The sequence below is a fragment of the Lycorma delicatula genome, chromosome 11 (genome assembly GCF_047948215.1).
Source record: "Lycorma delicatula isolate Av1 chromosome 11, ASM4794821v1, whole genome shotgun sequence".
Lineage (NCBI taxonomy): Eukaryota > Metazoa > Arthropoda > Insecta > Hemiptera > Fulgoridae > Lycorma > Lycorma delicatula.
This window is the reverse complement of record NC_134465.1, coordinates 76,976,271-77,002,655: the sequence shown is the minus strand read 5'-3', so window position 1 is coordinate 77,002,655 and position 26,385 is coordinate 76,976,271. Positions and strand designations below refer to the sequence as shown.

Here is a 26,385-nt window from a genome sequence, read left to right as displayed (position 1 = left end):
GGTTTTTGAAAGTATATGTTTAGAGTGTCGCTTTATATGGAAGTGAAACTTGGAAGATCGGAGTATCTGAGAAGAAAAGATTAGAAGCTTTAGAAATGTGGTGCTATAGGAGAATGTTAAAAATCAGATGGGTGGATAAAGTGACAAATGAAGAGGTATTGCGGCAAATAGATGAAGAAAGAAGCATTTGGAAAAATATAGTTAAAAGAAGAGACAGACTTATAGGCCACATACTAAGGCATCCTGGAATAGGCGCTTTAACATTGGAAGGACAGGTAGTAGGAAAAAATTGTGTAGGCAGGAATATGTAAAACAAACTGTTAGGGATGTAGGATGTAGAGGGTATACTGAAATGAAACGACTAGCACTAGATTGGGAATCTTGGAGAGCTGCATCATACCAGTCAAATGACTGAAGACAAAAAAAAAAGTTAATGACCCTGTAACTTTGAAGTATTTTCAAAGTTATCATTATGGTTATAGTCAACAGGGTAATGTGTAAGTACCCTAAATTTAATTATGCCTTTTAAATATGAATTTAAAATCTTCAAGTGTTTTTAAATTGAATTACTTTTTTCTTAAGCTCAGTAAGATTTTCATATTTCACTGGTTCATTGATTATATTTTCAGTGCTTTTTTGCGAGGCATTTAAATTTTCAATTTTATCTTTAATACTGTCATTATTTTCTATATTGTATTAGATTTGTGATTATTAATTATTCAATTTGAAAAGCCGAAACAGCAAATGATAATAAAACAGAAAAAGATAGTAAGCATTGATTAATCAGTTTAAAGAAAAATGATTTATGTTTACAAATACAGATTTACATTTATATTTTATATTGTAATATTAATGCAATATATATATATAAAACTTAGCTAAATCAATTCTTTTTTTGTTATTTGTCCATATTCCCCTCTGTACAAATTATGTCAAGACAAAAGTATAACAGTTTTCCGCCAACAGTACAGAATTCAATAATGCTTCTTTCCTTATGCTTGTTGTTTTTCCGTTTTAAGAGCAATTTTGAGCGTTTCCCTCATTGTCAGTTAATAAAAACCATTTAAAATCACATATTAAACTCAAAAACATTAAAATTGTCGATTTCTATGTTTTTGAGTTAAATGTGTGATTTTTAAAAAGGTTTTATTAACTGATGATGAGGAAAAACCCTTGAAAGCGCTCTTAAAATGGAAAAACGATAAACTTATGTTTATCGTTTTTGCGGTAAACATCGTGTACTATTGGTGGTAAACATTGTTATATGTCTTTGATATATATATATATATATATATATATATTATACATTTATATGTTAATTTATTTAAATTAAACTTTTTGTAATCCATATCTCCTCTGTACGTACATTTTTAGCTAATCATATAATATAATATTTTTTCTGCCACTCCACAAAGTATAAAATTAAAGAACATTCTTCCTTTACTTTTTTGTCTCATAGTGCTTTCAGGCATAAGCCATTTTCAGTAATGTTTTCTTTAAAAATTTTCTTCTTTCTTTACACATTAAAATAAAATCTGGTATATTAAAATTGATAGAATAAATATTTGTTCAATCAATAAATTTTTCTTTTAAATTTAAAACTTTATTAATATTTAAAGCTTTTCTTATAACATGTTATCTGTATGTTAATAGTCTATTAACAGATTGAAATTGACATACAGATAACACGTTATAAGAAAAATTTTAAATATTAATAATGTTTTAAAAAAAAAATATTGACTGAACAAATATTTGTTCTATAGATTTTAATGTATTAGTTTTTATTTTAATGTGTAAATGTAAAGAAAGAAGAGAAATTTTAAAGAAAACATTACTGAAGATGGGCTTATGCCAGAAAGCGCTATAATGAGCAAAAAAAAGAAAAGGTAAGAATGATTTTTAATTCTGTACTTTGTGCAGTGGCTGCAAAAATATTGTATGATTAGCTATCTATATATATATATATATATAAATATATATATTTATTGTACTTATCTGATCAACCTAAGTTGATATTGCCACACAAGACTCCATGATGGGACTGGTGGTAGTGTGGGGTTTGTCCCTGGCTTCTGCACAGACCAGAATGAGGTTACGTTCCTCTTGTTAAGTGATCTAATTTGGTTGACTTATTGGGCATAGGTCTGAATTTCTATGTTGCATAAAATATAATTTGTTTGGTGTGAGTGTAACACTGATTTGACTTACAACTCGTTTTTTTTCTGAGGCATTCGCAGTCATAATCAGTGTTGTCAAATTTAGACTAAGCGCAGGGTCCGTGCTTCTGCGGTCTCAGTTAGTTAGTTTGAGGGAATCATGTTAGGTTGGATGTGAAGATGTCTGTTTGAGGCCTACGGGAAGGCAAAATTGATTTGTTTTTTACCGATGCAAATGTCTGTCAAGGCATTTACATCGGTGGCATCCTGACCGAGGCCTGGCTGATGACTGTGAGATGTAATCAGTTAGAGGTCTAATGATGACCTCTGGTAAAGCCCCTAAGAACTCGGATTGGAGGGGGCGGTGTGGCGATTGTTAACATCACAAAGGGGGGGGGGGTGTCTTCCCCTACAGGTTTGGGATGATCAACCCAAGTACAGGATTAATAAATAAAATAAAGTAGGATGACACTTTCCTTATTCCATTATGCATGCAAGATTGGTTTCATGAATTACTCGCATCATCAGTTGCTCCATCTAACTTTACAAATATTTGAATCAAATTGCATACTAAAATTGAAATTAAAAATCATTTTACATTGTACTTAAGATTTAAAATTTAAAGATTCTTAAAATTACTTCCAAATCGAAATTAAAATCAAAAATAAAAATCTTTAAAAAATTTAAAATTAAAATTAAAAATTGCATATGTAGAAATATAAAGTCATTTACTAAAATTAAATTAAAAATAAAATAATTAATTTAACAAAATAGAAATCCATGTGGACTAGGTAGCCAAAGTTATGTGACTACAGAGTTGAAGTATTATAAATTATCAATGTCTTAAGAAGTGTTGCTATCTACAGCAGCTTTTGTAATTGTCATCCTCATATTCTGTGTGTAGGTTGATCAAATTAAATTTAGATTTATATATATAAAATCTTTCTAAAATGTCTAAACCTCTATTATTTGTATTAATATTGTATTTCTAAATTTGTATGAATGTCGGATATTGAATGTTATTATTAATAAGATGATCAGAAACATTAGAGAAACCCAATTTTCTACTTTTATATCTAAAGATTAGTTATTATAAAAGTAGAAAAAACTTTTAGTTTCTATACTTAAGTTGATCAGATAAATACAATTTGTGTAGTACAGAGGAATATGATTCCCAAAGGAATTGACTTTAGAAATATATATATATATATATATTTTTTTTTTAAAACAATTCATTTAATAACCATACTCCTTTGTACTAATATTAATTAATTTATATTTAATAGATCAACCCCAAGTACAGAATAATTGAAATAGGATGACTTACCTTTTTCATTACATAAGCAGAAGCGCTTTCATAACTTAATTCACATCATCAGTTGCGTTATATATATTTCAAAAAACATCATAAACTCGTAATCCATGATATCGTACCACTTTGTTCACTTATAATTTTATGTTAAAAATATTTTTAAACTATTTAAATTTTATTAAAAATTTTTAAATATCATACTTTAAAAGCGTATACAAAAACTTTAAACTTAGTTAAATTAAAAATTATAATCAAAACAAGACGTAAAATATAAAAAATTTAATATAATTAATTAATTTATAATTTTAAATAATTTTTTATATTTTATGTCTTGCTTTGATTATAATTTAAAATTTTTAATTTAAATAAAAAGTTTTAAATTTTTGTATAAGCCTTTAAAGTATAAGTTAAATTTAATTAAAAATTTCATAATAAAATTTAATTAGTTTAAAAATATTTTCAACATAAAATTATAAGTGAATGAGTGGTATGATATGGATTGGAGTTTATAATGTTTTTTGAAGTATATATATATATATATATATATATATATATATTATGCAGCTGATGCGAATCAAGTTCACTAAAGCGCTTCTGCTTATGTAATGAAATAAGGTAAGTCATCCTATTTCAATTATTCTTTACTTGGGGTTGATCTATTAAATATAAATTTATATATATATATATATATAAATATGAATATAAATATGTATGTATACACAGCTTGAATTCAATAGGGGAAATTTTAGTGTTACCTAAAATTCAAAATATTAGAATACATTAATAAATTTCAGTATTATTTTACATGAGGTAGCATTTTAAAAACATCAACAAATGTATGAATGTATTTGTGTTTAACAGTACATAAAATTCAATGACTGTATGCTCAGTCAGGAGTAAAAACAACAGAATTTTTCACAATATCTACTAAAGTAGTAGAAATTAATAAGTGTTGATTTTTCAACAGCTGCTTTTTACACAACCACATTGTAGCTGAGCTGTCAAATGCTTAAGGGGTAATGCAGGTAATATAAGTAGTGCAGAATGAAATTGATTTTGTGGAATTGAAGAGAAAATAAATTTAATGGTTGTAGTTATTTATTATTGTTTTTTAGAATGTAAATTACTTATAGCATTTTTTTAAAATAATACTTTTATTTTTTTGTAACTTGAATGTAGGTGCTGTTGAATTGGAAAATTTACCGTTACGCAAAGATGCATTAAGGCAAGTTGGTTTACCAATCCAAGTTCGAGCTGGATTTATTGGAAAAGTTAGGTTACAGATTCCAGTTAGACAGATAAGAAGTGCTCCTTGGGAGATATCTATTGAACAGTTATATTTAGTGGCTGGGCCAGTTAGATTATCAGAGGTATGGTAAATATATATATTTGTTTTTTTTAAAGGTTACTAATTAATATTGTGTTTCTGTTTACTTAACACCTTTAAAAATGGTGAAAAATGGAACGTAACTTATGAGTATACTTTGTTTTAAATTTTGTTTAAAGTTGAACTTAAATTGACTTAAAAGCTATTTATAAATGTTTTTTTAATTTTTATATTTAAGTTTATTTTTGTTATAACTGAATAATGTTGAAGTTTTCGTTATCATTTATAAGTATGATTTTTTTATTTTTTTAGAGATAAACAACAAGGTTATAATTGCTTGTAAATTACTTACTTATCTATCAGTGATATACAGTCATTTACCATAATCTGATCTCCATTTTTCTTTATCAAAAACATCCTCATTTGCAGTCTCTTCTGCATTCCTTCATCCACCATTCCTCTTTGCCACCTACTTTTTGTCTTTCACCTTTCCCTTCTGCAATCCAGGGTTCGTCAAATCTTTTGTTGCTGTTACCCACCAAGCAATCTGGACATGTACCTATTCCTTGTAGTTAACTCATAACTAATAGAATGTAGTATTACTGTTAAACTGCTTTCAGATTTAATTTCAGAGAATGTATAAATGATGCTAACGTAAAAGAACACATCAATTCTATAAGTATGGCAAACAGAAATAATAGTAATGAAATTTCACAAATAAAAAAAATATTAAAATAAGATAAGATAAAAATCCATTAATCAGAAAAATAAACTAACTGTAAAGTAATAATTATAATAACTAAAATTTAATATTAATGAACATCTATAATAATAAATAAATATATATATAAAACACAATAATGATTCAGGACTCAAAGTGTACAGATGTACATTTCAGACGTACACTGGTTGCTCAACCAGTTGCTTATTTTTGTTTGCTTCATAATGTACAGTGACTGTTATAATTATACTTGTTCAGGCTTGTGTATTTAAAAAAAAATTGCATTTAAAATTATTTGATTATGAGGCATTTAAGATTAATGATAATTGCAAATCGTGTGATAGCTATATCTATTGAAGTGAAAACAGAAATTCATTGTACTGAATATAAAAGCTTTTTTTACGATGGCTGTGTTAATTTGTCTGAAAATGATGGTATAGATTATTTGTTAACTGAAAATACTGTTTAGAGATGTGAACCATGTTAATATTTGAGATGGAAAATCTTTCAAGTAGAGATAGCACTCAGTGGAAGTAATGAAGACGTCAAAAGTTTTTATGTGAAATAAGGGAGGAAATGAAGTTGCAAATACAACCGTTGGAAAATTAATGAGGAAAATCAATTTAATTTTGCCACATAAAAATTACAGATCTTGTTCAACTAATAGAACAGCAAGCCCAGAAAATAAAGCTGTATGTGTCAGATGAAATTTGAAGTTGTTGAAGAAGAAAACCTATATTAAAAAAAAATTAAGAGCTTGGTTCACTAACTGAATGACTTGGAACAATATTCTCATATAAACTGTTTGGAAATAAATGGCATTCCAGAAGTAAGCAACAAGAATGTGATTGAAATTATAAAGAAAGTAGGTAATATGCTGGATGCTGAATTGTGGAAGAAGTTGCGGACACTTGTCACCATTTGGATTCCAAACAAGAAATAAATAAAGGGATCACTATAAAATATACGCAAAGAACTACAAACAAAGAACTATTGCATAAAAGGAAAATAAAGAGAAATCCCAACATGAATGATATTGGGATGAGTTGACCAGCAGACTTAGTACATGTCAATAAGAGTCAGTCCTGCTAGATGTGTTAATATTCAACACTGCTTCAGTTGTATAGAGAGAATCAGTATTTCTTCATATGGGTGAAGAATGGAAAAATATGGCTCAGAAAATCTGAGTTATATATGGGAAAATTTATCTGCTAATAAATTTTGCACATATATGCATAGCATGGGAATGAAAAGAGATATTGGAATAAAATAAAAAATGAATAAAAGTACAATACCTTAGCTACAAAATGCATATTTATTTTTCAATATAATCCCCATTTACACTTTTCCTAATGTGTGATAAGTTTTTGCATTCTGTCTCTGAAAAGTTCTGGTGGTCTTTCTCGGATCCAAGTGGCCACAGCTTCTTTCACCTCATCATCGGCAGTGTAATGACTACCTTTGAGATCCCTCTTGAGATGAGGGAAGAAGTGGAAGTTGCATGAAGCCAAATCTGGTGAGTATGGTAGATGTGGAGTAGGTTCAAACTTCAGTTTGCGGAGAGCCATCAGAGAGTTTGCACGGTACCCATCGAACACAGATTTTACAGTAACCCAATTGCTCGATAATATGGCCTACTCGTTCTTTAGATATGCCTAACTGAATAGCTATGTGTTGGTGGGTGATTCACTGGTCACTTTGAAATAAATCGTCCATCTCCTTTCGATGTTTCTCATCAGTCACAGAAAATGGTCATCTACTGTGAGGTACATCTGCAATTGTCACTTTACCAGCTTCACATTCACAAAATTTCAACGCCACCTACTCTCAGTACTCATGTCAACAGTTTCACTACCATAAACCGCTTTTAAATGATGAAAAATATTCATAGGGTTCACATTTTCTGCTGTTAAAAACTTGATCACTGCTGTTTTAACCGTGTTGACATATTGGCCGTACTTGTTCCCATTTTAACTGCTACTGAAAACAAACTGGATTTCAATGCATTATCACAGGTTTGTGGAGGGGGATTTTAGCTATCATGTGCTGCCAAACCCAGCTAGGTTGTATCTTTTGTCTCCGTGTAGCACACTAGTGTGCAAAATTTATCAGCCGAGCCTTGTATTTTTACGCAAATAAGGACGGCAATCCTTTTTACAAACATGCAACAATTCACTGCACATAAAGGCTAATGAGTCAACAATGGAAGTGGCGTAATATGGATATTGTGAATTTAGAATTTGCTTTGTCTTAGTTTGAAGTAAAGATTGCTTGTTGTCTTTATTAATTATTTGTATAGTTTAAATATTATTTAATTTAAATGTAAAAGAACAATTTGATTTAGTTTAGTTCCAATTTGATTAAATTAAAATGTAAAACAATTTAAATATATAAGATAATATAAATAAGATAAAGATATATTTAATCAATTTGATAAGCATGTAGTTATCATACAATAAAACAGAAGTATGCAGAACAATTTCAATCCGTTTGTATTAAAATTAGAATTCTTAGCTGTTCAACCACATATAATTTTTAATGAATTATGGATCAAGGAAAAATTATGTTTGTATATATTATCAGGTTGTTCAGTCCATCCAAAATGTAATAATTTCTATAGATCTGGAGGGGTAGTAATATATGTATCCTGTGTTCTGTTGTGTAGACGAATAAATTATTGCTTTAATAAGATCTGCTGACTGTGTTCATGTTCAAATAACAGTGTCAGATAATTTCCAATAGATATTTTTGACCTGTACAGGTTGCAAGAATTTAGCAAGAATGTTTTCATTGATGAGTTTTATTTTTTTTATACTCTGTGAAAAACAAAAATTTAATCCTAACTGACAGTATTAATATTAACCTACTAAAAAATTTTAGTTTGGTAGATAATTATTTAATTCCAAAAGCATAAATAAAAACAATATTCAGCACAATCCACCAAAGTACAAAATCAATAAGAATTCTTACTATAGCTTATAAATTTTATTTTTATTTTTTATGTATCAAAAGTACTATTTTAATAAACTGCAAATAAATTTAAAAAAAAAGTTTAAATTTATATTAACAACATGAAAGTGCAAAAAAATGATTAAAGGTACATTAAAATTACTGTCAAGTCAGTGTTAATAAGAATTGTAAGTGATAAACAGAATTATATTCGATTAGAGAAGAATAAAAATGTAAGGAAGACAGTAGTCAACAACTCTCTGGTAGTGCAGTTAGTACAAATGTTGTACTGTATAACAGTGTACAAATGCTTTACTGCCAGTACAGAATTGAATACTCTACAGGTTTTATTATTAGATCTTCTGCTGCATTTATGAGTTATGTAACAAAATTATTGTACTAAAACCTAAAATAAAACTTGTTTTTTTGACACTGAATTTTGTGTTTTATGTTAGATATCTTAAAAATTACTGGATTTACAGTTATGGGACCTATTTTATCCTATTTCCCAGCTCAAGTTGCATAAGAAACCAGCAACTTTACTTCTTAATTTGGGTCCCAAAAATTACAGTAGGAACTCTTTTCATTAGAAGAGCTGAAATCCAGGCAAAATCGTTCACTAGGCGTAACTCGAAAACAAAGCATTTCCAGGCCCATGTTTATATGAACTTTTTTCATTATTTTCACCAGTAAAATTTTTCCTGAAAGTTTGTCCGTTTCTTCATTGGACATCTATATATGATGTTTCAATTTGGTTTTGCAATTTGTACATTAGTGCTAATGTTATTGGAACAAAAATAAACTTGTTTAAAATGAAATGTTATTATTAACTACTATTGTATTTTTGTTTTTAATTTTATGCCACTTTTTCATAATTCATATTTTTAGTAATAAAATTAAAATTTAATTTCTTTGGATATTTTATTTGTTTTCACATTGATAATAAAAGTATTGTTTTATTGATTAATGTTACTAAGAAATACTTTCATGTGGTTATGTAATGTATGATTCCTCAGATAACAGTATATGTATTATAAAATTAAATAAACAATAAAAAATATATTAAATAAATATTAATAAGTTGTTACATGTGACTTATTGTGATTTGTATAAATTTTTTTTAAATGTTACTGTGCTTTTGAATTTTGTTATTTATCATTAAATTACAGTAGATTATTGAAAAATATTGTTTCTTATAAGCAGTTAAATGAAAATTGTTATTTATTTTAATTTTCTTTTATTATGTATCATTATTTAAGTGCTTTTTATATATGTAAAGGGTAGAATAAAGTATATTGGTTCATAAAGTAAATAGATATTGAAATTTATGAAAGTAAAATTAGAAGGATTTTGTTTTTTTTTCTTAGTTTAAATATCTTCTTTTGTCTTTTAAAAATATTTATGAACTTTTTCCTTTTTTTTATCAGTTCTAAGGGCTTAGTATGGATGTCTAATGGTTTAAAGCATAGGGGAAGTAAAAATTAAACAAATTGTACAGTTCTATTCATTTGGCCAAGATGGAACCTAACTTGGTCTGAATGAATGAAATTATGGGTAATCTGGAAATACCTTACAGTTTACTGAAATTAGAGTTGTAAAGTTTAGAATGTAGACTTTTTTTATATGTTATGTTATTGTAAAAATCAAATTTAAAGAGAGTATATTTATAACAATGGTCTTGTCTCTTACATGTCTTCAATTTCTTCAAATGAAGGAAGTAATTTAATGTGTTACTTAGTTTGTAACACCTTACATTTGTATAAAAACACATTTACCTGATTGATGGGTTTGTAATCTATAGCCTTTTTTAATTTATTGATAACCAAATATAACAAATTTTAACTTTTAATTTTCTGATTAATAAATTATTCAATTTTATTACTAAACGCTCAAGTTAACAATATCATATAATATGTTCTCTATGAATTTTGACTATATGAGATCTATTATGTTAAATCATGTTCTTGTATTGTCTTACACAAAAGGTACTTATCCCTTATAACCTATTTAACCTATTTTAAAGTGCAATTATTCTACAGCCTAATAACTTTACTGTGTTTAACTAAGTACCGTCAGTACTTCCTGAAACATAGCCCCTGGAACTCTATTAGGATCATGTATAAAGTAAATAATGTATGGCTTTTTAATAAATTTATAACTAGTGTGATTAAAAAATAAGTTGTTTGGTAATAACAAAATAACTGTTATTTTAGATTAGGCAGCAACTTCATGAAAGTTACCACCCAATATTTAAAAAAGTTTTTGGAGGCCCATAATTACCAAAAACACGTGTTACTGCCTTATCCAAACATGAAGAAAAAAATAAACACAATTTTAATTGAACTAGTAAAAATTTTAGATTTTGATGTAAACAGTTCTAGGAGGTTGATACTTGAAATGATTTATATTTTCAAATGTAAAAATTCTGTCAACAACAGAACGAATAGTAATAGTTAAGTGGTGTTTGTGCTAGTATAATTTAATATATTTTATCTGATTTAAAGGGAATGATAAATGATTAATATGTAGGATTAGATTTTATTGTAAAATAATTGCTACTTAGGTATATATATATATATGATTTATTATTATTATTTATCAAATTTTCAGTTTGGCTGAATAATCAGACCAGTCCAATATTTCTTAACATATGATTAAGTAAGTTATGTTTTCAGTTATACTTGAAAAAGCTTTGAATTTGGAGCAAAATTCATTTTATTATTTATTTGTGTTAATTTTTGTATAATAATATGAAGTGGTTGATTTAATTAAAGAATTATAAAATAAAATGTTTGTTGTATGTATATTTATTAAATGACATTTAAACCACTTTAACACAGTAAGTTAATCTTACCATATTAATTCCAAGAATCGATTTTCATGTGATCCTGCGTCTTCAGTTTGTATCTAATTCTATAATTACGTTAAAATCAATGTAACGTTTAGTTTTAAAAAATTTTTAATTTAGAAATTGATCAAATTGTTATGCTTCATAAATTTTTAATTCCATTATGGACGAATATACAAATTCTGCTGTCCAGTACTGGAACGATAGTCAATATCACAGTAGTCAATATGTTAATGAATTATTTGGATTTTAAAAAAAACATGTTTATATATATATATATATATATATATATATATATTGTTAAAACCATCCAAAATGGTATTCCCATCAAACATTTTGAATTACTGCCTAAATTATTGATGCTGAATGTTGTCCAGCATTATCATTAAATCAAAACAATACTGCTTGGCAGTACACTGCATCATTTGTTTTGTACTGCCCAGCTGAAGCGGTCAGATGTTTCTTAATAAGCGATGAATTTATTTTTGTTACATTCGCTATTTTTTTTTTTTTGTCTTCAGTCATTTGACTGGTTGGATGCAGTTCTCCAAGATTCCCTATCTAGTGCTAGTCGTTTCATTTCAGTATACCCTCTACATCCTACATCCCCAACAATTTGTTTTACATACTCCAAACGTGGCCTGCCTACACAATTTTTCCCTTCTACCTGTCCTTCCAATATTAAAGCGACTATTCCAGGATGCCTTAGTATGTGGCCTATAAGTCTGTCTATTTTTTTAACTATATTTTTCCAAATGCTTCTTTCTTCATCTATTTGCCGCAATACCTCTTCATTTGTCACTTTATCCACCCATCTGATTTTTAACATTCTCCTATAGCACCACATTTCAAAAGCTTCTAATCTTTTCTTCTCAGATACTCCGATTGTCCCAAGTTTCACTTCCATATAAAGCGACACTCCAAACATACACTTTCAAAAATCTTTTCCTGACATTTAAATTAATTTTTGATGTAAACAAATTATATTTCTTACTGAAGGCTCGTTTAGCTTGTGCTATTCGGCATTTTATATCGCTCCTGCTTCGTCCATCTTTAGTAATTTTACTTCCCAAATAACAAAATTCTTCTACCTCCATAATCTTTTCTCCTCCTATTTTCACATTCAGCGGTCAATCTTTGTTATTTCTACTACATTTCATTACTTTTGTTTTGTTCTTGTTTATTTTCATGCGATAGTTCTTGCGTAGGACTTCATCTATGCCGTTCATTGTTTCTTCTAAATCCTTTTTACTCTCGGCTAGAATTACTATATCATCAGCAAATCGTAGCATCTTTATCTTTTCACCTTGTACTGTTACTCCGAATCTAAATTGTTCTTTAACATCATTAACCGCTAGTTCCATGTAAAGATTAAAAAGTAACGGAGATAGGGAACATCCTTGTCGGACTCCCTTTCTTATTAGGGCTTCTTTCTTATGTTCTTCAATTGTTATTGTTGCTGTTTGGTTCCTGTACATGTTAGCAATTGTTCTTCTATCTCTGTATTTGAACCCTAATTTTTTTAAAATGCTGAACATTTTATTCCAGTCTACGTTATCGAAAGCCTTTTCTAGGTCTATAAACGCCAAGTATGTTGGTTTGTTTTACTTTAATCTTCCTTCTACTATTAATCAGAGGCCTAAAATTGCTTCCCTTGTCCATATACTTTTCCTGAAACCAAATTGGTCTTCTCCTAACACTTCCTCCACTCTCCTCTCAATTCTTCTGTATAAAATTCTAGTTAAGATTTTTGATGCAACTAATTGTTCTGTATTCTTCACATTTATCTGCCCCTGCTTTCTTTGGTATCATAACTATAACACTTTTTTTGAAGTCTGATGGAAATTCCCCATTTTCATAAATATTACACACCAGTTTGTATAATCTATCAATCGCTTCCTCACCTGCACTGCGCAGTAATTCTACAGGTATTCCGTCTATTCCAGGAGCCTTTCTGCCATTTAAATCTTTTAATGCTCTCTTAAATTCAGATCTCAGTATTGTTTCTCCCATTTCATCCTCCTCAACTTCCTCTTCTTCCTCTATAACACCATTTTCTAATTCATTTCCTCCGTATAACTCTTCAATATATTCCACCCATCTATCGACTTTACCTTTCGTATTATATATTGGTGTACCATCTTTGTTTAACACATTATTAGATTTTAATTTATGTACCCCAAAATCTTCCTTAACTTTCCTGTATGCTCCGTCTATTTTACCAATGTTCATTTCTGTTTCCACTTCTGAACACTTTTCTTTAACCAGTTTGACTCTTCTTGACTCTTCTTTCACCAGTTTGCACTTCCTGTTTATAGCATTTCTTAATTTCCGATAGTTCCTTTTACTTTCTTCATCACTAGCATTTATATTTTCTTTTTCTTTATATTTTCTTTTCACTTATATTTTCTACGTTCATCCGTCAGCTGCAATATATCGTCTGAAACCCAAGGTTTTCTACCGGTTCTCTTTATTCCGCCTAAGTGTGCTTCTGCTGATTTAAGAATTTCCTTTTTAACATTCTCCCACTCTTCTTCTACATTTTCTACCTTATCTTTTTTACTCAGACCTCTTGCGATGTCCTCCTCAAAAATCTTCTTTACCTCCTCTTTCTCAAGCTTCTCTAAATTCCACCGATTCATCTGACACCTTTTCTTCAGGTTTTTAAACCCCAATCTACATTTCATTATCACCAAATTATGGTCGCTATCAATGTCTGCTCCAGGGTAAGTTTTGCAGTCAACGAGTTGATTTCTAAATCTTTGCTTAACCATGATATAATCTATCTGATACCTTCCAGTATCGCCTGGCTTTTTCCAAGTGTATATTCTTCTATTATGATTTTTAAATTGGGTGTTGGCAATTACTAAATTATACTTTGTGCAAAATTCTATAAGTCGGACCCCTCTTTCATTCCTTTTGCCCAGCCCGTATTCACCCACTATATTTCCTTCCTTGCCTTTTCCAATGCTTGCATTCCAATCTCCAACTATTATTAAATTTTCATCTCCTTTTACGTGTTTAATTGCTTCATCAATCTCTTCATATACACACTCTACCTCATCATCATCATGGGCGCTTGTAGGCATATAGACGTTAACAATCGTTGTCGGTTTAGGTTTTGATTTTATCCTTATTACAATGATTCTATCGCTATGCGTTTTGAAATACTCCACTCTCCTCCCTATCTTCTTGTTCATCATGAAACCTACTCCTGCCTGCCCATTATTTGACGCTGAGTTAATTACTCTAAAATCACCTGACCAAAAGTCGCCTTCCTCTTCCCACTGAACCTCACTAATTCCTACTATATCCACATTTGTCCTACCCATTTCCCTTTTTAAATTTTCTAGCCTACCAATCTTTTTCAAGCTTCTAACATTCCACGCTCCGACTCTTAGAATGTTATTTTTTAATTTTCTGGTGACCCCTTCCTTAGTAGTCCCCACCCGGAGATCCGAACGGGGGACTATTTTACCAAGGAAGGCGCCTCCATTATTGCTATGTGAAAATGCATAGAGCCACATTTTCTTGGAAAAAAAGCAGCTGCAGTATTCCATCGCTTTCAGCTGCGCACTGCTCAAGAGGACTGAGTGATGTTGATACGGCCGTTTAAGTCGTCCTGACTCACGCCCCTAACAACTACTGAAAGAGCTGCTGCCCTCTTTCAGGAATCATTCCTTAGTCTGGCTCTCAACAGATACCTCTCCGATATGGTTGCACCTTCGGTCCAGCTACTTTGTATCCCTGAGCACTCAAGCCCCCTCACCAACGGCAAGGTCTCATGATTCATAGAGGAGGACATTCGCTATATAGTAAATTAATCCCAGAGAGTGCTTGCTCTGACCCTGTCATTTTTTTATGACTGATCTGCATTTTATTACTGAGATTAGTCCAATTAAAATATTTATTTTTCTTTCATTTATGATAGTCAAGAAAGTGCCGTTTTCTTTTTCTTTGCTACTTTTGACGGTAGCTGAGGAACCCATCTGTCATAATTCTTTTGAACAAAATGGTTTTATTGACCATTTTATATATTATTATTATTAAATTTTTTCTTTGATCACAAGAGTGTCACGTTCAGAGTTATCTTTGTTATGAAAAATTAATCTTTTCCTCATTGAATACGATTCACGATTTTCTCAATAATAATATTTCAATAATAACAATAAAAAAAAATATGAATAAAATATCAGAAGTTATTAATAAAATAAAATTTTATGTACTTTTCATTTAAAAAAAAAAAAATTGTATATGCAATTTAATAGGCATACAAGGAAGTCATGTGGTGTCCACATTAGATTTTTTGGAAGTTACTTTTCACAAATTTTTAATTTTCAGGAAAATAGTAATTGTCTCACAAAATTTAGTTGTATTAATACCAGACAGATTACATCATTGATGGGGCCATTCATACAAGACTGTGTTCAGTTGTTCTTTATTTTATGAGGGTCTTAAAAAATACTCAAACAAAATCACATACTGCTTTGATCAGAAATGATTTCCAGCATTTAATCGTTCGCAATACATTGTAAAAAACAGATGGAATAAACATTAAAATTTGTAATGACTTTTTTTATGAAATGTATTAGAAATCTGAATGGATATTTCATAGTATCTTTATTGAAACAGTTTTTGCTTTATTTGCTAGCCTGCAAGCATTTGATAGAAACATTTTTTGACATTATTCACTGGTTCTGCCCACTCTTTGCAGGGAATGAACTTAAAAACAAAAAAAATAAAATAATTTTCTTAAGTGTAAATAATTATACTTTACTCGGTCTGTTTGAAGTTAATTTAAAAAAATGAGAAATTGATTACAAAGTTACTGATAAAGAGAAGTGGCTTACAATTTGAAGCTTTGTAAGTTATCATTTGGCCATAGGCCATAATAAATTTGTAACAATTGGATGATTCTTCGTGTTTTATCCAGCTGTAATGGATATTCATCTTTAAAGCAGAAGTTAGATTAGCTGTATAAATCCATAGTCAACTTATTGGTTGTGATTGTGGAGTTATGACAGGAGTATTGTCTTAAATTTTCTATAGTAAATACTACTGGGAATACTTTCTTAGGATATCCGATCATCACTTTCTTATCTTCTTCAGGGTTTTGAATCTTCTATTTATTTGTCTTTGACTGTATTCTATTAAACTAGCAGTAAATAAATGTTAAGTAATAATAAATGAATGGTATTAATTTTATTCCATTACAGAAATATTTAAAAATATTTTTTATAAAACATTATTTTATTTGTATATTGATTTTTGCTGGCTTTAATTTTTTTTAAGTGGGATGAAGATGCTGAAGAACAGGCAGCTCAGGATTATAAACACAGTTTATTGGATGCTTTGGAAGCACGATGGCGTGCTGAAACTGAAGCCGGGGATGTTAGTTATTATGCTTCCAGTTATTCTTCATGGTTGAGTTATGGGACTACACTTGTTACTAATATTGTTGAAAATTTACAGGTATTTATAAGAAGAACATATAAAAGTTATTATATTTAGAAGGCACAAATTTTAAGTATAATCTGTTTGAAAATTAAAAAGAAAAGGCCTTGTAAGATAAAAATAATTTATTATAATCAAAACTAGCTATAAATTTTTCCTTCAAAATTATCACTGTTGATTTGCAAACATTTTTTATATTTTTCAACAGCTTCTTCCTTATCCCATTGTTACATCTTGAACTTGTTGGCCACATTGTTTTTTAGTTTGTTGTAATTTTTTAACCACTGGAATCTAGTATGTTTTAAATGGATGAACTTCAAAGTGGTAATCACTAGTGAATTTGAAGCTGTAGAGTAGTCTGTCAAAAGTTTCCCAGCCAAAGTTATTCAGCAATTGAACAGTTTGAGTGCGTGTCTGAAATTAAAAAAAATGTGCAGAAGTAGAACTACACCAGATTATAAGCTGCAGCTTTTGTTTTAAATAACAAGTATATGTTTCAGGTTTTTACAGTACACTTCAGTGTTAATATGTTCTGTGTTTCAGAAAATCAGTCAACCTGTTTTAATGAAAATCAATCTGTTTTCTTATTATAGAAAACAGTGGCCAGGATTTCAAACGGAAGATGTTTGTTTAGAATTCTTTGTATTTGTAGATGATGAGTATTATCAGCTATCAAACTAACTTGTCATGTTCAAAATGCCCCAAATAATTTTGAGATGATGCCAGATGTTTCATGTACATTTATTAAAACACACCCATCATACAGCAACTTTTTATTAAAACCATACCTCGTTGATTATTACAAACTTTTGCATTTGCTTTTTCTCTAACTTATCTTTCATCATTGTTAGGCAACAGCTGCGTTCATCAAGAACAATTGTTCATTCTTTCATTAACAATAATACCACCACTAACTTTATTATCATTCATAATATACGACCCATAAACATCACAAAGTTGTCTATGAATTTCAGCACTGTTGTTATGCTAACAAAAAACTATCACAGTGTGAGCCTCACAGTCGGTAGGATTATCTATTACAGCAGTCATTGTTAATCAATCTCACATTACAGCAATGTAGCTGATGTTGTTGCTGATGATGCAATATCTAACTGCTGGATGTTATATGGTATTAAAACATGACATAATCCTGTTTTGTTAACATTAACATTAAGAAATTAACACAGTCAGTGGTAATTTCAAAGTTTATGTTAATTAAAAAAATATAACATTTACCTTATTCACTTTTACTTTAATATCCAAAAGAAATTTTAATTAAAAAACAAATAAAAAATCAGATTTTGAATCTATAATCTCTCAAGTGAAATTGTTATTTTTATTTTATATGGGATCAGTTGGTCAGTTTACCAGTTTTGAAGATGTTCATGTTTTTAAAACAGAAAAGTATTTTTTGTGAAAATGTATTTTGAATTTTGTTTGGCCTAAACTAAATTAATAGTAATAGTGTACATCTAATAACATGTGAAAGTATAACCCATTATAATAAATATCAATAAATAAATACAGTAAACTGTCTCTATAACAGATTTGATAAGGCTACAATATTTCTTCATTTCAGAGAATTTTGTTAAAAGTCAGTCATAATACATTACATTTTTTAAATTAAAGTTATATACTGTTTACTCTTGAAAAATTATCCTAATGTCTAAGAAAGATTAATAAAATTAGGCCAAATTAAAAAATACATGTAAAAAATACAACAATGAACGGCATAGATGAAGTCCTACGCAAGAACTATCGCATGAAAATAAACAAGAACAAAACAAAAGTAATGAAATGTAGTAGAAATAACAAAGATGGACCACTGAATGTGAAAATAGCAGGAGAAAAGATTATGGAGGTAGAAGAATTTTGTTATTTTGGAAGTAGAATTACTAAAGATGGACGAAGCAGGAGCGATATAAAATGCCGAATAGCACAAGCGAAATGAGCCTTCAGTAAGAAATATAATTTGTTTACATCAAAAATTAATTTTAATGTCAGGAAAAGATTTTTGAAAGTGTATGTTTAGAGTGTCGCTTTATATGGAAGTGAAACTTGGACAATCGGAGTATCTGAGAAGAAAAGATTAGAAGCTTTTGAAATGTGGTGCTATAGGAGAATGTTAAAAATCAGATGGGTGGATAAAGTGACAAATGAAGAGGTATTGCGGCAAATAGATGAAGAAAGAAGCATTTGGAAAAATATAGTTAAAAGAAGAGACAGACTTATAGGCCACATACTAAGTAAGGCATCCTGGAATAGTCACTTTAATATTGGAAGGACAGGTAGAAGGAAAAAATTGTGTAGGCAGGCTACGTTTGGAATATGTAAAACAAATTGTTAGGGATGTAGGATGTAGAGGGTATACTGAAATGAAACGACTAGCACTAGATAGGGAATCTTGGAGAGCTGCATCAAACCAGTCAAATGACTGAAGACAAAAAAAAAATAAGTAAAAAATATAGGACTGTAAATTTGTCAGGGTATTTGTAGAGTTCTAGTTTTCAAACAGGTATTGAATGTTACATTCTATGTGATTTGTAAATATTGTATGTAAATTAATTTTTTTTTTACACATTAAATTTATAATTTTTTATTTAAGAACCATAAATTGTTTAAAAAATCGCCAAACTATGTTAATTGTGTACCTATTGTACTTTTCACAATCATTATGGTTTTTTAATGAACTGAAGTATCTAGTCATTTTTGATTTCTTATGTTTTGATCAGTAATAATCCTTTTCAATCACATTTTCTCAACTCAGATTTTCTCATTTTTTTGTGGCAAATGGGGAGTCTGTACCTTGGCATCTAAGTATGTTGAAACAAGCCTAATATCTTGTTTTAATGTGAGTGTATGTGCACACATACACAAAATGTGCACATATGTGTAAACAGTTTTCATTAAAACAAACTTATACCTAAATCTTCCTTATGAAAATAAAAATAAAATTTTATTAACATTATACTTACCAAATTTTTGTGTTAAAAAAGTACTTCTTATAATAAGGTATAAAATTAAGTTTTTTCAAAGAAAATTATATTTTTGCCTATGAAAATTGTGAATAACAAAGTCTTTTTTTTTTATTAAACTGATGATAATGTAAGGAACAATTTATATAATTTAGAAAAATGAAGTTCCAAAATAAAAATCATTCTATTTTCTAAATTTTGTTGAGATTATGACTATCATTTAAAGAGTGTGATATTTTTTAGCAATTCAACATAGTATTACATAAAAAATATAACTTGGTCAAGGATTGAGGCTTATGCTCATTTAATATTTGATTTATCTGTGTAAATTTATGTTTAAAATTTAAACGTAAATTTACTTCTCAAAGTTTGTAATACAAAGGTAAAAAAATCCCTTTTGGCATGCTGGAAGGTGGAGGAAGATTTCACTGGTGCCAAGTAGGGGATAAAAAAGATTTCTACCTTAAAGTTAAGAAAAACTTCAAATTTACTCAATACAACGATTGCATGTGAAAAATGTTTCTTATGTTTAGCATATGACAAGGCCCATTTTCTTACAATTCCAGCAACATTTTGGTCATCCCTTGCTTTAAGGGTTGGTCATGTCAAAAATTGTTTCAGACAAAAGTTTTAGGTAATGTTTAGAGGACTGACCACTTTAAACTGATTTGATACTGTGCCTGTTAAGGGAGGTATAATTTTTTTTTGTCCTTGAAACCCGATTTTTTCATCCCCTAGGCCACAATGATTGGTAATATCAAAAAACTTTACTTAGAAAAGTTTTAGTCCCTTATTCAAGGAATAGTGGAAACTTTAAATGAATTTGATATTTTACTTAATAAGAAAGTTAAAGCGATATTTTGTTTTTTGTAAAAGAACCCCCCCATTCCACCCCACCCTTTTTGATTTTGCCCATTAACGAACTCGCCTGAGATTTTTCGTTACATTTTATGTATCAATTTGAAAGTGATGGGCACAAAATTCCAGCAATTATCTTTCAGACTAATGGTGGTTTCAGGATCTGTTGGATATGAAATGTGAAGATAAGTTGAAATTTTCTGGAAGTCGAATCATGGTACCCATTATAATAGGTAGCTAACTTATGAAATCTACCTAAAAATTGGTTCAGTGATTCTTGAATTTTAAAAAAGCATCTGTAAATACATACATGCAAATATTCTGTACGTATGTATGAGGCACATTCATAAAGTAAGGGCCGTCAAATTATATTTAAATATTAGGGGATCTGAACACAGTTTCATGCATGCAGAGCCATCTGTCGGTTATTTATGATTAACTGCAGTTTTTTTGATTCAATACTCGTTTGCCTGCTGGCGAATGCAGATTGCAATGTCCGTGACAGTCATTTCTCCCACCAGTTGTGAAGTACGCATTGTAATTCGATTTTTGTATGCAAAAGGATCTTCAGCTGCTGAAATTCGTCAGGAGTTGTGCCTAGTGGAGGGACCTACAGTAATGAGTGAAGGAAAGGTTAGACAATGGTGTCAAGACTTTAAAAACGGTCACACAGTTGTGCATGACAAAGAGCAGAGTGGCTGTCCAGTATCAGACCGACAAAATCATTGAATAAGTGAACCGAAAACTGTGATGTAATTGGTGATTGACGATTACTACTATGGCTGATGAATTTCCACATGTTGGATGCACCTCTATCTACACGATTGTCACAGAAAAGCTCAGATATCACAAATTGGGTGTAAGGTGGGTACCAAAAATGCTCACCAACCAACACAAAGAGCAAAGAATGCGTAGTGGATGAGCATTTTTGGACCACTATCGACAAGATGGAGGTGATTTGTTTTCCCACATTGTTACAGGTGATGAGACATGGATATCCTACACCAATGTAGAATCGAAACAACAGTCAATGAAGTGGTGCCATTCAAATTCCCAAAAATTGAAAGTTAAGTTAATTTTGTAGAGTTGAAAAATGTTGGCTATCGTTTTTTGGGGCGAAAAGAGCATCGGTTTGGTTGATTTCATGGAATGTGAATCAATAATTACAGCTGATGTGTACTGTGAAACGCTCACCAAACTGAGACATAAATGTAAAATCGAAGATGCAGGAAACTGTCATCAGGGCATAATCCTCCTTCACGAGAATGTGCGTCCTCACACTGCTGCCTTAACCATGAAGAAGATTCTAGATTTTCATTGGGAAAATTTTGACCACCCTCCTCCATATAGTCCCGACATTGCCCCTAGTGACTATTTCCTCTTCTTGCATTTGAAAAAGTGGCTTGGTGGACAATGGTTTGAAAATAACAAGGAACCCAAGACTGCCATTGTCAACTGTTTCAATTACCATGCAGCGAACTTCTACACAGAGGGATTAAAGAAACTGGTTCAGGATTATAAAAAGTGCTTAGAACTGAATGGCGATTATATGGAAAACTGAAGTAGATGTATATGTAGTAAACTAAAACTGTAAGTAAAAACCTCTTCTCACATGTTAATTTTTTTAATGACCAAATGACTCTTACTTTACGAATATGCCTTTTATAACCATATAAACTATACCTATAATTCATATTGTAAATTACAGATTCATATTAAATATATATTTATGTATATTATTAATTTAGTGTTTTTATAGAGTAATTCCATACCGGTTTTGGTTGTTTTTAAAATAAATTTATTAGTATATTTCATCTAATGATTGTTACTTTTTTCAGTTGAAGATTAAGGATGTTCATTTAAGATATGAAGATGATTTAACAGTTAATGGTTCAGTTTTTGCTGCTGGTGTAAGAATAGAATCCTTAACTGCACAAAGTTGTGATGATACTTGGTCTCCTAAGTATATGTGTTGGGATAGTGTTGGTTACTCATATAAAGTTGTACAATTATCAAGTCTGGCTGTTTATTGGGATAATAATATTACTAAAGATTCAATGTGGGGTGATTTAGCTCTTGGTGAATTGGCTGTAAGTATTACAATGTTTATTTTATATGTACTTATATGGAAAACACACACACACACACACACACACACACACACACACACACATACACACACTACACATTTTTTACACTTTCACAATTAAAAGGTACCTTCAAACAAAGCATATCCAATTTTTTTTTAAATTCAAATACTGAAAACAATAAATGAGAATCCTGTATTTATGAAAAAGGTTATGTCTGCAAGATTTTGCATCGATTGACTTTTGTGTAAATTGAATATACAAGTTCAAAATAGCTGAAAAGTGTATATAATAATTGTTGGAAAATGTAATAATAATTTGTAAATAACTATCAATTTCTAAGTAATTTCATTATAGTAACTTTTTTTATTTTTTATTCCTTCTCAACATTTGTTACTACAAGACAATATTGTTATTGTAGTTATATAATATTTTGCATAAAGTAGAGAAAAAATATTGTAGATAAGAAATATTATATATAGGTATTACATATATAGTCAAAATATTACAGATGAAATAGGTTCTGTTCTTTCGATTGTTTATAAGAAAATTATTTCTCATTCATTATTTTAATTTTTCTTATTCATTATGGAGGTATTACTTACATTGTTTTACAGGACATTTCTTAATGTCTACATCTATAATAATTCTATTTGTACATTGTGAGTTGCACAACAGATATCAACATGGTAGTAAAATTCATCTTGAATATGTAATGGTATATCTTGCTCAATAAAAGCAACAGCGTTTGTAATACCTACACCAAAAGGAAGAGAAGGGACAAAAACTTTACGATTTATAACCCCAAAAAAGTAGTCATTGTTAAGTCTGAACATCTTTTTGATAAAATATCAGTGCCATGTTCTTGTTAGTTCCAAGGCAGATCCGACTTCTGGGATGGTGTTTACCCGAGTAATTTCATACCTCTATGTGCCAGTGAGGCAGAGCTTCAGCACATACACGAGTCAAGTTTTCAATATATTCAAGTTGAGGCAATAGCCATTCACTGTAACATGCTGAGGTAAATTTCTCCAATAACTGTGGGTTTGTGAAAAAAAGAATAGTCTGTACACCTTATTTTGCAGGAAAGTACACAGAACATGTTTAATGTAGACAAATTGCGTATATGTTGCACAGTTTTTATTGCTTTATGTTTTCTATAACGGTACATTGTATCTGTTGACTTTTCACTAAGTGAAATTTACACATCAAAATTTAGGCAACAAAATAAAGTATATTCTTTGCCAACATGTTCCTGGATGTGTACAGAAATCTTTGTATAAGACTTTATCGTCATCATTTAAACTGTGTACTAATGTAATTTATAAGGCACCATTTTCAACCATTTCCATAAAAATTTTCCTCATGATCTGTTGCAGAATTTGTAATTTTAAATTTTCTGATCTGGTTAATTTACCTGGTTGTGATGATACATATCATGAGCATAATCAACTTGCTCTTCTGACACAGGAACTTTTCTGGAACTTTCTTTTTATACAGATGCCCTGCATTTTTTAATTTTTTTTTCCCGACTAGTTGGAAAATCATGTTGGTGGTCATTACTGTACTTTGTTATGAAACATCTCTTGTGTGGTATTAATAGAGTTTGTTTTGACTAATTCAAGTGCACTAAAAGCTTTCTCCTTAGGAGTAGTGGCCATCTTGCCAGACTGATTTTGCGACTATTATTAATATTTATGTCAACAACAGCAGTTGTACAAACTTAAAAATTTTTCCTGTAAAATGATATAAATTAATGTCTTTAAATGTTAAAATTCAATATTTTGTAAACCATAAAAATTGATTTAGTAACCACTATAATTAAAAATTGTATTGTTTTCTCTCGATTACGTAAAGGAGAAATGAGAAATAAGGGGCAGTGGTTTCCAAAGACATGACTTACCTCATAAAAATTAATTAAGTAAATAAAAATAAATTAATTTAAAAATGCACTATGATAGAAATTAGGCTGATTTTTGGCAGTTTTCATTAGAAATTAAGGGCTCAATGACCACCCTCCCTGCCCACCTCTCTAGACCACTCGACTGTTTAACTAAAAGAAAACATAATATAAGCCAAACGTTATTATATTATATTAATTTATTATAAAAAAAAATTTATTATATCACATCTTCGCAGTCTTTCAACTTTTTACAAATTCTGAAATTTGTAAAAAAATCCTGACATGATGGAAAAAATGAAGGTTACGTTAGGATTCAGCGCTAAAAAATAGGTAAGAATCTATTACTAAAAACACAATCATTGCAGGATTGTGCTATTGATACACATAAAAGTTAATTGATAAGATGTGTATCCATGTATAGTCATATCTTATGAACTAATAGGAACAAATATCATATTAAGAATTTAACCCCTTCACTGCCAACAAAAAATAAGGCTATTTTTACTCCAGGCCAGCCAAAAAAAAATAATTTTTTTAATTGATCAACCTATACTAATATTACTAATTTGAAAAAAAATTATAAATGAAAAATTATTTTAAAAACTTTTGTTAACATATAGGGGGGGCAACTTCACATAATTTGTGCTCTAAATTTGATTCTATTCACTTTCCTTGTTTTTTACATATTACAAAACACTTCAGGGATTCTTTTTTTCTCAGTAGAAAGAACTGCTGATAGGAAACATCTGGGGGACTGCAACTGAAGTGGTGTTGGTTTATTTGATCTCTTGCTTCCAGTTGAGAAAATGAAGGTTGGTGCCTACAGCAAGCTGCAAATGATGGACTCCCTGATTTTCAGATGGCTAGGGTTGAGTTTATAATGTGTAGAAAATATCTTTTGTACCACTTTAAGCCCTTTCTCATAGAAGGGTAGGCATTGGTAACTTGATCTACAAGAACTACTCTTTCATATTGTCATGTAGTCTACAACTACATTTGGCGTTTTATTTTATGGTTAGTAACTCTATCTACTTTGGAAGTTTTAACCAAGTCAGTAGTGTGAAATGTTAATGTTTTCACTAACCTTATGTCCCACCATGCACAAAATGCCCAAGTGCAATTTTAGCATACAACCATCTCACATTTCCCTTTTGTTTTGAATTTCTTTGTAACTTTTTTTGGCATGCGTTTTTTTTTCATATTAACAGTGCCCCAGACATTGGTTTTTGCAGCATGAACTGCCTCATAAAGGGAAAATGAAGAATACCAGTTGTCTAAGTATAAATTTCTTCATTCTCCAGCCAAATCACTGAGTCACTGAGCAATTCAAGAACTTTACCTGTTAAGTCATCTCTTTTTTTATGTTTAGCTAACTCAGTATCTTTCTTGTACGACTACTGAAGTAATACCCAGTTTTGGATCAAAGTTCTTAAGTCCAAATTTAGCTCTGATTTGATGTATTGTTTCCAACCTAAACAACTCTTCCACAATGTAGATTTTCGTCTACCACAATGTTTTCCCCTGGTTTGTAAGCAGATGTAAATTTAAAATTCACGTCTTTTATAACTGGTCTAATTTTAATTGCTTTGTCACTGCCACTTTCTTCACTAGTAAAATGCAAAATTCTTAAAATATTGTGAAATTTATTCCTTGACATTACTTGCCTGGGAAATTTAAAATGCAAATAAAATGTATTTCAGTTTGTGGCAGTCTAGCATTTTCCATATAAATTATAAGAGCCAGGAAATTGTACATATCATTAGCATCAATTTCTTTATAAAAATTAATTCTACCT

The 26,385-nt window shown here is 29.8% G+C and overlaps 1 protein-coding gene across 1 annotated transcript in view; it reads left to right on the top strand.

Moving 5' to 3' along the window:
- The window catches only part of Vps13D (vacuolar protein sorting 13D), a 250,013-nt gene that overhangs the window by 7,543 nt on the left and 216,085 nt on the right, over nucleotides 1-26,385 (top strand). Inside the window, exons 2-4 of the mRNA XM_075378066.1 lie at nucleotides 4,648-4,838; nucleotides 16,606-16,785; nucleotides 22,439-22,690. Of these exons, the coding sequence (XP_075234181.1) occupies nucleotides 4,648-4,838; nucleotides 16,606-16,785; nucleotides 22,439-22,690 (623 nt within the window). The remainder of the gene's footprint in view (nucleotides 1-4,647; nucleotides 4,839-16,605; nucleotides 16,786-22,438; nucleotides 22,691-26,385) is intronic.